The 14,039-nt window shown below is 54.4% G+C and overlaps 1 protein-coding gene across 1 annotated transcript in view; it reads right to left on the reverse strand.

Moving 5' to 3' along the window:
• The window catches only part of LGALS9 (galectin 9), a 19,830-nt gene extending 8,554 nt beyond the window's left edge, over positions 1-11,276 (reverse strand). Inside the window, exons 1-4 of the mRNA XM_075904847.2 lie at positions 11,120-11,276; positions 7,524-7,612; positions 4,008-4,218; positions 3,287-3,406 (exon numbers count right to left, since the gene is read on the reverse strand). Coding sequence (XP_075760962.2) covers positions 3,287-3,406; positions 4,008-4,218; positions 7,524-7,612; positions 11,120-11,158 — 459 coding nt within the window. The 5' untranslated portion in view covers positions 11,159-11,276. The remainder of the gene's footprint in view (positions 1-3,286; positions 3,407-4,007; positions 4,219-7,523; positions 7,613-11,119) is intronic.
• Between the last annotated feature and the right edge of the window lie 2,763 nt (positions 11,277-14,039).

Here is a 14,039-nt window from a genome sequence, read left to right on the forward strand (position 1 = left end):
AACGAGGCCTACTTCTGTGTATTGGATTGGGGGGGAGGGGGAGGCAGTGTTGCCTGCTGAGGTCCAGCAAATTCTCTTCTTCAGGACTGGTCAGGTCCAGACAGTGAAGACCAGGGAGGTTTAACCTGTATATTGATCCAGGAGCAAGCTGGGAAGCTGAGAAAACTGCCTTGGTCTGAGATGTGAAAGACAAAGTTGGTTATTAACAAATCAAAGAATAGCCACTAGGAGGCGCTAGCAACACAGAAATCAAGCAAGCCTTTCTCAATGGACAAATTAATCCTGACAAAAAAGACATGAGGTAAGCAGTATTTTTGGCACGCTGCCATTATGGTCTCTGATGCTCGGTTTCCTACTGATAAGATTATTCAGAATTCTGTGGCTACAGAACACTTCTTGCTTTAGACTTCTGTGGGGTGAAGAAATAAATTTAGACTGTCAGCTTCGCTCTGTTTTCTTGCATCGCTTCATATAAGCCACCAAAAGGAACAAAGTGCAAAAAGATAGTCAGATGAAACACTTGCGATCCCAGCTGATACAGGAGAACAAACATCTGCAGGCTAAATATGATGAAAAATAATTAGTCCTAAAGGCTTGAATTAACAGTCCAGTGTGAATGGCAAAATCAGTTTACTGAAGCAATGTGATCTAGTGTTTCCAGCACCTATATGGGAGACGTGAAACCTGGGTAGGCACTCTTCCAAGAACTTCATACGCCAGCATGGGGAAATGTCAAAGGGCCAGATTCCTAAAGGGCCAGCCTCTCTCATGAGTTCTGGGGACTGGGAACATGCACCAGGGATGTTAAGAGGCAGGTAATTCGCTAATTGTGTAAGCGATGGAATTTTTATTGACTACACAATTAAGCGATAAGAGAGGAAGCGCTCGATCCCAGCTCACACCAGGTCTGGGATCTATCTCTGCTGCGGCTCTGCACTTTAAATATAGTAAGAGCCCGGTCAGGGGTGGCCTGTGAGCCTAGGCAGACGAGACAGTCGCCTAGGGCGCCGCCAGCCCGGGCGCCCGATGATAGCTTAACCAACTACTCGACTACTCGCTCACATCCCCAGGATGCATGGAGTAAAGTATGGAGCGCCATGAGAAAACATGGAACTCAATCTGGTCCACACTCAAGAAAGCAACCCTGTTTGGGAAGCTGCTTTGCCTATGTTTATATCCCATTGAAGCGAAGGTGAACATGGTGCATGTGTCTAAAAGAGATTCGCTATATTGGGGATTGTTTATGATTCAATTTCCCCTGCAATAAGCTGAGACTTTGCTAGCGCTTTTTATCTAGCCTGTTGGAAAACTAGGCAAATATCCAGACAAGTTGATGTACCCCCTGGAAGAGCTCTGTGTAGCCCCAGGGGTACATGTACCCCTCGTTGAAAATCATTGCTCTGAGCAACCCAGTTAACACTTTCATGACCATAAGAATGGCCATACTGGGTCACAATAAAGGTCCATGTAGCCCAGTGTCTTGTCTTCCGACAGAAGTGAACAGAACAAATAATCATCATGTGATCCCTCTCCTGTAGACAAAGAGGCTAGGGACACCATCCTGGCTCATAGCCATTAATAGACCTAACCTCCATGAATTTATGTAGTTCTTTTTTGAACCCTGTTATAGTCCTGGTCTTCACAACATCCTTTGTCAAGGAGTTCCACAGATTGACTATGCACTGCCTGAAAAAAAATTCCTTTTGTTTGTTTTAAACTTGCTACCTATTCATTTCATTTGGTGGCCCCTAGTTCATATGTTATGGGGACAAGTACATACTTTTTCCTTATTCACTTTCTCCATATCTGCCATGGTTTTATAGACTTCTATCATATCCCCCTTTAGTCTCCTCTTTTCTAAGTTGAAAAGTTCCAGTTCTTTTTACCACTTTATTATAAGCAGTTTGGTTTCTTCCAGGTTTAGTTTCCAGAGGACTGAAATGTTTTGGTCTAACTAAAGTCTTTGCACTTAATACCCAGGCACATGTGGGTGAAAAGTAAATGGCCTGAAATATGCAGAAAGTCAGACTAGATGATCTGAGAGTCCTTTCTGGCCTTGTAGGTCTCCAATCCAAGCATGGAGTCCAGCCCCCAGACTTGTCATCTTGAATGGGTTTTGCACACAAGGCAGCCTGGCTATAGGTCAGGTATGGGCAATCATTTTTGACCAGGGGACACTTCAGAAGTTTTTGAAGTGGCTCTGGGATGCCCCGAAAGGGCGGGGCCTCAGGAAGAAGGGGCGGGGCCAGGACACTTCTGTGCTACCTCACCCACAGACCCTGATTGGCCTGGGAGTGCAGAAGCATGCAAAGTCTTTGCTGCCCAGAGAGAACTGACAGCTGCTCTGAACAGCTGGCGGTTTCCTCTAGGTACCCAGGCTCCTGGTGGTGGGAGGAGACTTCATGCACTCCCCCCTGCTGCCCCCAGGCCAATCACAGCTTGGGAGCAGGGGGAACGTGCAAAGTCTCCTTCCACCCTGCCATGAGCACGTGGTGCTTCTAAGTGCCGCGCACTCCTTGCAGGGTGGGAGGAGATTTCGCACGCTTCCCCCCATAGGCAGGAGGGAGCAGCAGGGCCTCTGCAGGCCGGATCTGGTCCACGGAGGCCCATTTGCTCACCCCTGCTGTAGGTCACTAGTATCTCCTGGAAAGACTTGCCTCCAGTACAGGAAATGCAGGAATATATCTGAGGATTTGTTTTACATGGAAAAGATTGGGATCAAGAAGCAAACACCCTCTCTTTCAAGGACCCCAGTGGTTCCTGAAATAAGAACATTCTCATTCACCGAGCTCAGAGCTCACCGGCATTTCTCCCCACTGCTGGTGGAGCCAAGGTGCAGTTCCATGCGTGGCAGCAACATTGGAAGCCCTGGCACTGACAAGCATCGTGTCATCTCACGACACCTTGGAACATGACATGGCCATAAAAAATACCTGCCCTCTGTCCATGCTACCACTTTCCCCAATAGCCTAACACTCGCTCACATTACTAGTATGCATGGAGTAAGGTATGGAGCACCATGAGAAAATATGGAAGTTAGGGTTCCATAAGGTAAAGCCCACACTCCAGAAGCACAAGGGTATGTCTACACTAGCCACCTTAGTTCGAACTAGGGTGGTAGAGTAGACATACCCTAAGAGGGGAAAAAGCCAGTTTGAGATATTTATCAACTCCACAGGGGTGCTCAGAGTCTCAATCCTTCATGCCCCAAACCTCTGGAAATACCAGAGCCGCTCCAGTTCCCCGGCGGCTCTGAATACAACAACCCATGCACATCGGCACTTACAGCAGCTTTCTGGAAGCTGATGTCTGACACTTCCATGCCTCCCGCCACTCCAATGGCCTTCACTTTGTGCACTGGAATCCGGTGCTTGTACTCCAGAAAGTGATCTTCATTTACAGTGACCTGCCGTGCATAAAAAAACCAGAAGTTATTCTTTCAGCATCATGGATAACGCCTCACGCCCTAAGAAAACACAGGCTTTGTTTTAAAAAAAACAACAACCATGGCCAGGAACAATAGAGATGTTTCTATGGAGTTTTAACAAATTGAATGCAAACAATTCCAAATACCCTTCCCTGCAGCTTTTGCAATCTAAACACCGCAGTGCTGCCCTAGAGCCAAGAACTCCAACTTGAAATTCACTAGATAGTGACTAAGAACACAAGCAAAACCGACTCGGTGGGTTATAGCCACGCTTCTGTAAACATGTATGTCCATGCTTAACTTTATACATCTGAGCAGCCTCACTGAAGTCCATGGGGCTTTTCATGTGGCTAAGTTAAACTTGGGCACATGTATTTCCAGCATCTGGGCCTAAATTGCAAAAGTAAGCATTGTGTTTTAGTCTACTCCCCTTCAAATAAATAGAAAGCCTCCCATTAAAGATTCCTTTGAAAAGGGAATTGTTTGAATGTAATTCTTTAGATGTGAGAATGCTCCTTGATTCATCAGAATAGCCATTTCACAATTAATTTGGAAGTAAATGACAATAGTAAAAAATTACCATGAATGAGTCGTGTTTTACCAAAATCTTAACCTTAAAGGAGTGACCTTTTAAAAAAGGCATTTTGTATTTTCTCTCCTCTTTTCCCCAACTCTGGTTTTCAAAGGTATTGCAAACCACATATCCACCCTCTTCAAATCGTGGGTTAAAATGAAAAGCTATATCATTTTGAGGATTTTGGCTGGATGCGCTCTCAAAGTCTATATGGAACCTGTGAAGAAAAACAGTACAAAGATGAAATAAATGGAGCATGGTTAAGAAATCAAGTTTGTTTCCACTGGTAGCCAAGACAGTCTTTCCAGAGGACTAGCCCCTGCTCCCTCTCAAAGAAGTCTCTTTCGTCATTGCAATATTTCTGCACAGAAATCCTAAAGCTACACAGTAATTTATTGTCACAATCTATTGTATTGTGAATACAAACAAACAGAAACCTCATTGTGTTCACACCAAGCAGTTAAGCACGTTCTAACCGATTTTACATGCTGAAAACCAGCTCAGATTATACTCCTCCAAATACTTCTGGGCAGACATTTTTCCACCATGACTATCCCTCTGAAGTAGCGATGAGCAACCTAGGCTAGTGAGTGGGCCGCATGAGTGGCCCTTCTTCATCTCAGTGAGCCACAAGATTGTTGTGACCAAGAGAGTCACCTAGGATAGGGTAGTTTTGCTACCTGTGCTGGTGTACCTAGAATTTGTGGGCTGTGCCGATGAAATGGTAGCAGCACTTTGATTGGCTGCACAGGAAGTAGCCGGCTTGCACTGTCAATGTTGTGTGCAGTAAGCACACACCTCGATTCCGGTACCCCTGTTACTTCAGTAACACCAGTAGGAAAAAAATAATCGGACGGAAACCAGCAGAATCCAGCGCATGGACAATGGTAACAAAATGCCTTCGGGGCCACACATAGAACCCCAACGGGCTACAGGTTGCCCACCACTGCACTGAAGTTACTGGACTTAATCATGATTTTTAGGACTATTCCCAGTGTCACCATTTGTAGAATCGGGGCTCAGATGAACAACATGCATATTTACATGTTACTGAATGGACTGAGATGTCTGCAGTATTTTAGCTACCCTTCAACCTGAGATAATGGCACGACTGTTCCATGATAAGACTGGAATGATTTATAGTTACAACAGCACATCTCGCAACAGTCAATTTCCTACAACATCCATTCTAGTAACAGCAGACCTGATCTTGCAAACCCTACCCCTGTCATAATCCCGTTGATGTAAAGTAGTAAACATCACTCAAGAGAGAAGCCACTTGAAGGCTCTTATTGGGAGGAGAATAGGATAGAAGAGGCAAAGGGATGTTTTGGATGCACTTTATAGACTAACAGATGTATCGGAGCTTAACCTTTCGTGGGCAAAGACCCACTTTGTCAGATGCATCAGACGAAGTGAGTCTTTGCCCATGAAAGCTTATACTCCAATTAATCTGTTAGACTATAAGGTGCCACAGAACTTCTTGTTGTTTATGCAGATTCAGTCTAACACGGCTACCCCTCTGATATTTGCATGCACCGTTTTTACAAAGAAACCCACAAATAACAGTGTGACTAGTTTATGTTCTACTAAAAGGTTGAACTCTAATTTGCCTCTTGAAAGCTCCAGTTCAAGAAAGTACTTCATCTCAATTATTCTTCAGAGACGGGATTACTCCTGCATTTACGGTAAACCTGAATTGGGGATTCTATTCTAAACACATTAAAGATGGTCAGCAGAAAGAGTGTTGTATTGCAGTGACAGATACCCCTTTGTGCATAAAAACTTTATCAGGGACCTCAGGCCTGGATGTAGCCCCCCGCTGGCCGGGATTCAGGCCCCAAGGCTCCCCACAAGCATTGGGGAGCTCGCGCTGGTGCTCCAACCCCCGTTGTCCCTCCAAGGGGCTGGAACACACCAAATCTACTAGCCTGGGCTCCCCTGAGCTCTGGTGTGTGAGGAGAACATGGGAAGTGTCTTTCTCCTCAGTCGGGGGCAATAGCAGTGAGGGTTTGTTTTGACTTGGTTTGGGATTTTGGCGGTTTTTTGGGTTTCTTTGTTTGTTTTGGGATTTTTTTTTTTTTTTTTTTTTTTGCTTCTCACTTAAGTGCGGCAGCTGACTGATTTTCCTATGGGCCAATAGCCCCCAACCCAAAAAGGATCCCCAACTTGGCTTTATCTTTGTACACAAAAACTACCAGCACTGTAACTTGGCTCAGAGAGGTAGCCATGTTAGTATGTAACTTTAAAAACAGTCCTGTGGCACTTAAGGGTAAGTCTACACTGCACGCTTATTTTGAACTAACTGTTCTGGACTTGCTTAGTTCAAAATAGCTTATTTCAAAATAGCACGTCTACACTGCAGGTAAACCACAAAATTAGTCCCAGGCAGGCTTCCCTAATGTAGATGTGCCATCTCGATTTAGAGCCCCAGGAGGCACTGGGGAGAAAGAACTTAGAATGGCCCTGGTGAGGGGCTGTTTTGAAATAGCAGCAGTGGAGCGTCTACACAGGCCTTATTTCAAAATAGCTATTTCAGGCTAGGTGTTATTCCTTATAGAATGAGGTTTACAGATTTTGGAATAACCCGTCCATTATTTCAAAATAAGGGAATGGCTGTGTAGGAGCTCACATTGTTATACTGAAATAACGGTGCAGTGTAGACACACCCTAAGGGTATGTCTACACTACTAGTTCGAACTAGCGGGGTAATGTATGCATACCGCACTTGCTAATGAAGCCCAGGATTTGAATTTCCCGGGCTTCATTAGCATAAGCGGGGAGCCGCCATTTTTAAATCCCCGCTGCTTCGAACCCCGTGTAGCGCGGCTACACGGGGCTCGAACTAGGTAGTTCGGACTAGGGTCCTATTCCGAACTACCGTTACTCCTCGTGAAACGAGGTGTACCGGTAGTTCGGAATAGGCACCCTAGTCCGAACTACCTAGTTCGAGCCCCGTGTAGCCGCGCTAACGGGGTTCGAAGCAGCGGGGATTTAAAAATGGCGGCTCCCCGCTTATGCTAATGAAGCCCGGGAAATTCAAATCCCGGGCTTCATTAGCAAGTGCGGTATGCATACATTACCCTAGTTCGAACTAGGAGGGTAGTGTAGACATACCCTAAGGGACTAAAAAAAACCATATTTATAGTATCATGAGCTTTCATGGGCACAATCTGCTTCATGAGATGAGCTGGAGTGGAATAACTAAGAACTGAGAATGCTTTTGCATTTGGATCTCTGAGCCGTCAGCAGTTCACAGTTCCCCATCTTCCCCAGAAATAATTTCTGAGTTCACATCCATTCTCAAATCTGTATCTGAACAAAAACAACTCTGTCAACAGGTAAGAATTGAATCAATAAATGTGGGAAGTGGGGAAACATTAGCAAAGACCGATTCATCTGAATCACTGGAGCTAACCTTGCAAATTCTGGTTACGTTCCAGGGTGTGGAACTTTTCCATTGTTTTCAACAGTAGATTTTAGGCACAAAAGTGGAGTACCTGTATCCTCACCAGCACATACCTGTCACAGTTCTCAGAAACAGTTCCACTGACGATAACCATCATTCCATTGCAAAGACCGCCATCAATAGGGCCAGTAAATGGGAGACACTGGGGAACAGGAGAAAGAAAAACAACATTGTGTACAGGAAAGTGTTAAAATACTTAAGCCACTTTCCTCATCCTGAATTGGTGTTCATCTCCCATTCGTCCGGGCGTAGATTTGGATTCCTCAGCCTGATGTGTCACTCCCAATTCCACCCTAGGAACTGAAGTCAGAATGCAGCAAAATTACGCTCTGGGAACCTTTCCTAAAGGGCATGATGTCGCTTGCAGCCCCAGCTAAGATGAAACAGCTGTAGCTCACTCAATCCCAGTGGCAACCCTACTGCCAAGCAGTAGACAGATTAAGTCAATGGATTGAGTCAGGAAACCTGGGAACAGCTCTCAGCTCCGCCCCCAGCCTCCTGGGTGACCTCTGGAAAGTCATTTCCCCTACCAGTGCCTCAGTTTCTCCATCTCTAAATGCAACACGATAGTCACTTACAGCTCAGGCTGTCACCCTGGGGTGACTGGGGAGCTCCAGCTACAGCCCACCAGGGTCCAGCTGCCAGGCTCTTAGCCTCAACATCCCATCTTCCTGCTACTCCCTTAAGTGGGTGAAAGCGCTCCTGGTGAGAACAGGTATCACCCACAGAAGGAGGACAGCATGAACATTAACCACTGCAATAATTACTATGGGGGTTGTAAATTGTAGTGGATAAGTTTGTAGTGTAGACATGCCCTCGGATATAGTATTACTGACCCAGGGGTAGGAAGAGGCAAACCCACCATAGATTAGCTAACTCAGAGGAAGTGGTATGTGGAAGCTCAAAACAAGAGAAATTGCTGGAAGTCAAAAGCCTGCAACCACATGACCCACACAGAAGCATAAAATCAAGTTCATTTCCCGTTTGCCCAGCACAAACATTGACTTTGTTGTCTTTAAAACTATCGTGAGTTTTTTATTCTCAGTTTCTTTTCCTCTCAGAATATGTTACACGTGAGAGAACGAAGCCTGTCAGAGGGAGGCCGAGAGCATAAACATGCTGCACTTTCCTGTACAAATGGCAAAAGAACAATACAAGAAGGAGATTCTAGGTGCAAAATCTGCAAGCATCGATTTGTCCAGAACCTAATAAGGCAAATTGCCTCTTGCTTCAACAGATTTATTAGCTGTGACCACTCATCACCCCAACCCCAGCCACCTTGGGATTTTGGGTTGCTAGGTTGCTCAGGGCTGTCCATTTCCTCCGCTGCAAAGAGGCACTCCGGAAACACTACGTCTACACTGGCATGATTTTCCAGACATGCTTTTAACAGAAAAGTTTTCCGTTAAAAGCATTTTCGGAAAAGCGCGTCTAAATTGGCACGGACGCTTTTCTGCAAAAGCACTTTTTGTCCATGACAATCTAGACGCGATTTTGCGCAAAAAAGCCCCGATCGCCATTTTAGCCATTGGGGCTTTTTTGCGCAAAAAAGTACTGTGCTGTCTACACTGGCACTCTTGCGCAAATCATTTGCGCAAGAGGGCTTTTGCCCGAACGGGAGCAGCACAGTATTTCTGCAAGAACACTGACAATCTTACATGAGTCTGGCGGAAATTCAGTGTTCTTGTGGAAATTCAAGCGACCAGTGTAGACAGCTGGCAAGTTTTTCCGCAAAAGCAGATGATTTTGCGGAAAAACTTGCCAGTCTAGACACAGCCGGGGGGGTCTTGATTTTCCTCTGCCTCATACCGTGTGTCCTCATTTGCACCAATGCAAAGTGGGTGTCCAAAGCTATTGCTGGCAGGGCCGGCCCATGGCATTTTGGCACCTGAGGCAGGGAGCTCAAATGACGCCCCCATGTCCCCTCACTTGGGCCAAAAGGTCTCAGTTCTGCCTTCTTCCTGTTCTGCTCCTCTCATGGTCCTGCTCTGCTACCTACATATCCACCAGCAGCAGACACAATTTTCTACACTCTGGGTCCTAGTGGTAGCCCCCCTCCCACCCACAGTTTGGCACCTGAGGCGGTCGCCTCAGTTCATCTCATGGTAAGGCCGGCCCTGCTTGCTGGCAGAGACTCTGATCGGACAGAATTTTGCACTCAAATGTAGATGAGCCCATGAGGTACGGGGCAGTGAGAATCGTATTTCCTAAAGAGCTCCTGGCTTTCCCTAGGAAGCTGTGAAAGGCCTGAGTCCAGAGGCTTTCAAATAATGGGTCGCAACCCAAGATGGGGTGGTGGAATGTCCAGCTCTGGGTCTCATTGCTGCAGAGAGATGAGGTGACTGGGGGGTGCTAAGGCAGCTTCCTGACTGTCCTGGCACCACCGACTGTGCTGCACCCCAGAAGTGGCTGCCAGCAGGCCCAGCTCCTGGGGCGTGCATAGGGCTCTGCGCACTGCCCCAGCCCTGAGCGCTAGCTCCGCACTCCCACTGGCTGGGAACCTGCCGCTGGCTGCTTCTGAGAGCAGTAAGGTGTGTGGTGCCAGGAGAGGCAGGAAGCTGCTTAGCACCCCCGCTGCACCGCTGACCAGGGGCTACTCAAAGTAAGCCCCTCCTGCCCCCCCCCCCCCCTCCACCCTACCACACAAAGCCGGAGCCCTCTCCAACAGCCCAAAGCTCTCCTCTTCAGCCCCACCCCGGAGGCCACAGCTGAGTCCAACTATGAGGGGTTGCAGGCATCCACAGTTTTCTTCAACGGGGTGATGAGAGAAAAAGGTTGAAAACCACTGACTTAGTGCAAGAGTGAGAGTGTGTCCCTGTTATTGGAGGTCACAGGAGGGTCCTCTCCCGGTAGCCCCATGTCCTGCTAACGCCAGAGTCCTTCTCCTTGTGCCCCCAAACCATGACATCCCCGGGGTCGCTCTCTCTTTGCCCCCCATGCACTGCCATCCCCAGAGGAACCTCTCCCTGTGCCCTACATGCCCTGCCAACACCAAGGGTTCCTCTTCCAGTGCCCCCAAACTCTGCTAACCCAAGGGGGTTTTCTCTCTGTGCTCCCCAAATCCTGCCAACCCCTCTCCCTGTGCCCTCCATGCCCTGCCAACCACACGGGTCCCTCTCCTTCTGCCCCCAAATCCTGCCACGTCCTACGCCCCCATGCAATGCCAACGCTGGGATCTCTCTTCCTTTGCCCCCATGTCCGGCCACCCCCAAGGCCCTCCGTGCCTCAGCTAACTCTGGGGTGCCGGTCCCTGTGCCCCCAAACCCTGCCAACCTCATGGTCCTTCTCCTATGCTCCAGCCAAGCACAGGAGTCCCTCTCCCTGTCGCTCCAAACCCAGCGAGCCCCCCATCACCCTGCCAACCCCAAGGGGCCCATATTCTGCCCCCCTAGGTCTCTCTGCCTTTGCCCCCAGGCCCAGCCAACCCCGTGGGAACCTCTGTCTGTGCCCTCCGCGCCCCGACCAGCCCCGGCATCCCTCTCCCCGCGCCCCCCAATCCTGCCCACCCCAGGGCTCGGTACCTGTGCCCATCCCTAGCCTCAGGGTCCCGTTCTCGGTGCCCCCCAGCCCCAGCGGAACCTCTGCCCCTGCCCCCTCCCCCGTGCCCCAGCGAACCCCGCTCCCCGTGACCCCCTTGCGGGCGACTCACCGGCTTGACGAAGGGCGCCTGCTGCCGGCTGCCAGCCATGGAGCGGCGGGGCCTGATCCCTGCGCAGCCGGAGCGCAGCGGAGCCGAAGGGAGAAGCGGCGGAGCCACTGGAGGCAGGACTGGGGGAGGGCGGCGTGAGGCAGGGCAGGAAGTTGAGCGGGGGAGCGGGCGTGGGCGGGGGGAAGGCGCAGGCAGGACAGGGGGTGCACGGGCTGGAGGAGGGAGCGTGGGGAGGAGTGGGAGGAGGTGCAGCGGGAGGGAGGGGCGGGGGTGCACGGGCTGGAGGAGGGGGCGCAGGGGGAGGGGGAGGAGGTGCAGCGGGAGGGAGGGGCGGGGGTGCACAGGCTGGAGGAGGGGGGCAGGGGGAGGGGGAGGAGGTGCAGCGGGAGGGAGGGGCGGGGGTGCACGGGCTGGAGGAGGGGGCGCAGGGGGAGGGGGAGAAGGTGCAGCGGGAGGGAGGGGCGGGGGTGCACGGGCTGGAGGAGGGGGCGCAGGGGGAGGGGGAGGAGGTGCAGCGGGAGGGAGGGGCGGGGGTGCACAGGCTGCAGGGGAGGGGGGGCGGGGGTGCAGGGGGAGGGGGAGGAGGTGCAGCGGGAGGGAGGGGCGGGGGTGCAGGGGCAGGGGGTGCACGGGAGGGAGGGGCGGGGGTGGAGGAGGGGGTGCAGGGGGGGAGGGGGAGAGGAGGTGCAGCGGGAGGGAGGGGCGGGGGTGCACAGGCTGCAGGAGGGAGGGGCGGGGGTGCAGGGGGCGTGGAGAGGGGGAGAAGGTGCAGCGGGAGGGAGGGGCGGGGGTGCACGGGCTGGAGGAGGGGGCGCAGGGGGAGGGGGAGAAGGTGCAGCGGGAGGGAGGGGCGGGGGTGCACGGGCTGGAGGAGGGGGCGCAGGGGGAGGGGGAGAAGGTGCAGCGGGAGGGAGGGGCGGGGGTGCACGGGCTGGAGGAGGGGGCGCAGGGGGAGGGGGAGAAGGTGCAGCGGGAGGGAGGGGCGGGGGTGCACGGGCTGGAGGAGGGGGCGCAGGGGGAGGGGGAGAAGGTGCAGCGGGAGGGAGGGGCGGGGGTGCACGGGCTGGAGGAGGGGGCGCAGGGGGAGGGGGAGGAGGTGCAGCGGGAGGGAGGGGCGGGGGTGCACGGGCTGGAGGAGGGGGCGCAGGGGGAGGGGGAGAAGGTGCAGCGGGAGGGAGGGGCGGGGGTGCACGGGCTGGAGGAGGGGGCGTGGAGAGGGGGAGAAGGTGCAGCGGGAGGGAGGGGCGGGGGTGCACGGGCTGGAGGAGGGGGCGCAGGGGGAGGGGGAGAAGGTGCAGCGGGAGGGAGGGGCGGGGGTGCACGGGCTGGAGGAGGGGGCGCAGGGGGAGGGGGAGAAGGTGCAGCGGGAGGGAGGGGCGGGGGTGCACGGGCTGGAGGAGGGGGCGCAGGGGGAGGGGGAGAAGGTGCAGCGGGAGGGAGGGGCGGGGGTGCACGGGCTGGAGGAGGGGGCGCAGGGGGAGGGGGAGGAGGTGCAGCGGGAGGGAGGGGCGGGGGTGCACGGGCTGGAGGAGGGGGCGCAGGGGGAGGGGGAGTAGGTGCAGCGGGAGGGAGGGGCGGGGGTGCACGGGCTGTAGGAGGGGGCGCAGGGGGAGGGGGAGTAGGTGCAGCGGGAGGGAGGGGCGGGGGTGCACAGGCTGCAGGAGGGGGCGCAGGGGGAGGGGGAGAAGGTGCAGCGGGAGGGAGGGGGCGGGGGTGCACAGGCTGCAGGAGGGGGCGCAGGGGGAGGGGGAGAAGGTGCAGCGGGAGGGAGGGGGCGGGGGTGCACAGGCCGGAGGAGGGGGCGCAGGGGGAGGGGGAGGAGGTGCAGCGGGAGGGAGGGGCGGGGGTGCACAGGCCGGAGGAGGGGGCGCAGGGGGAGGGGGAGAAGGTGCAGCGGGAGGGAGGGGCGGGGGTGCACGGGCTGGAGGAGGGGGCGTGGAGAGGGGGAGAAGGTGCAGCGGGAGGGAGGGGCGGGGGTGCACGGGCTGGAGGAGGGGGCGCAGGGGGAGGGGGAGAAGGTGCAGCGGGAGGGAGGGGCGGGGGTGCACGGGCTGGAGGAGGGGGCGCAGGGGGAGGGGGAGAAGGTGCAGCGGGAGGGAGGGGCGGGGGTGCACGGGCTGGAGGAGGGGGCGCAGGGGGAGGGGGAGGAGGTGCAGCGGGAGGGAGGGGCGGGGGTGCACGGGCTGGAGGAGGGGGCGCAGGGGGAGGGGGAGTAGGTGCAGCGGGAGGGAGGGGCGGGGGTGCACGGGCTGTAGGAGGGGGCGCAGGGGGAGGGGGAGAAGGTGCAGCGGGAGGGAGGGGCGGGGGTGCACAGGCTGCAGGAGGGGGCGCAGGGGGAGGGGGAGAAGGTGCAGCGGGAGGGAGGGGGCGGGGGTGCACAGGCCGGAGGAGGGGGCGCAGGGGGAGGGGGAGGAGGTGCAGCGGGAGGGAGGGGCGGGGGTGCACAGGCCGGAGGAGGGGGCGCAGGGGGAGGGGGAGAAGGTGCAGCGGGAGGGAGGGGCGGGGGTGCACGGGCTGGAGGAGGGGGCGTGGAGAGGGGGAGAAGGTGCAGCGGGAGGGAGGGGCGGGGGTGCACGGGCTGGAGGAGGGGGCGCAGGGGGAGGGGGAGAAGGTGCAGCGGGAGGGAGGGGCAGGGGTGCACGGGCTGGAGGAGGGGGCGTAGGGGGAGGGGGAGTAGGTGCAGCGGGAGGGAGGGGCGGGGGTGCACGGGCTGGAGGAGGGGGCGCAGGGGGAGGGGGAGAAGGAGGGGAGAAGATGCAGGCGGGCAAGGAAGGGGGAGGGGGAGAAGAGCGGGAGGCAGGGGCGGGGGTGCAGGGCAGGCTGGGGGGAGAGGGGCGAAAGGGGAGAAGATGCAGGCGGGCAAGGAACTGCACAGGCTGGGGGGAGGGCACTAGGGCAGCCGGGCACAGGGGTCTGGGGC

The sequence above is a fragment of the Pelodiscus sinensis genome, chromosome 21, assembly GCF_052426305.1.
Source record: "Pelodiscus sinensis isolate ZL-2025 chromosome 21, ASM5242630v1, whole genome shotgun sequence".
Classification (NCBI taxonomy): domain Eukaryota; kingdom Metazoa; phylum Chordata; order Testudines; family Trionychidae; genus Pelodiscus; species Pelodiscus sinensis.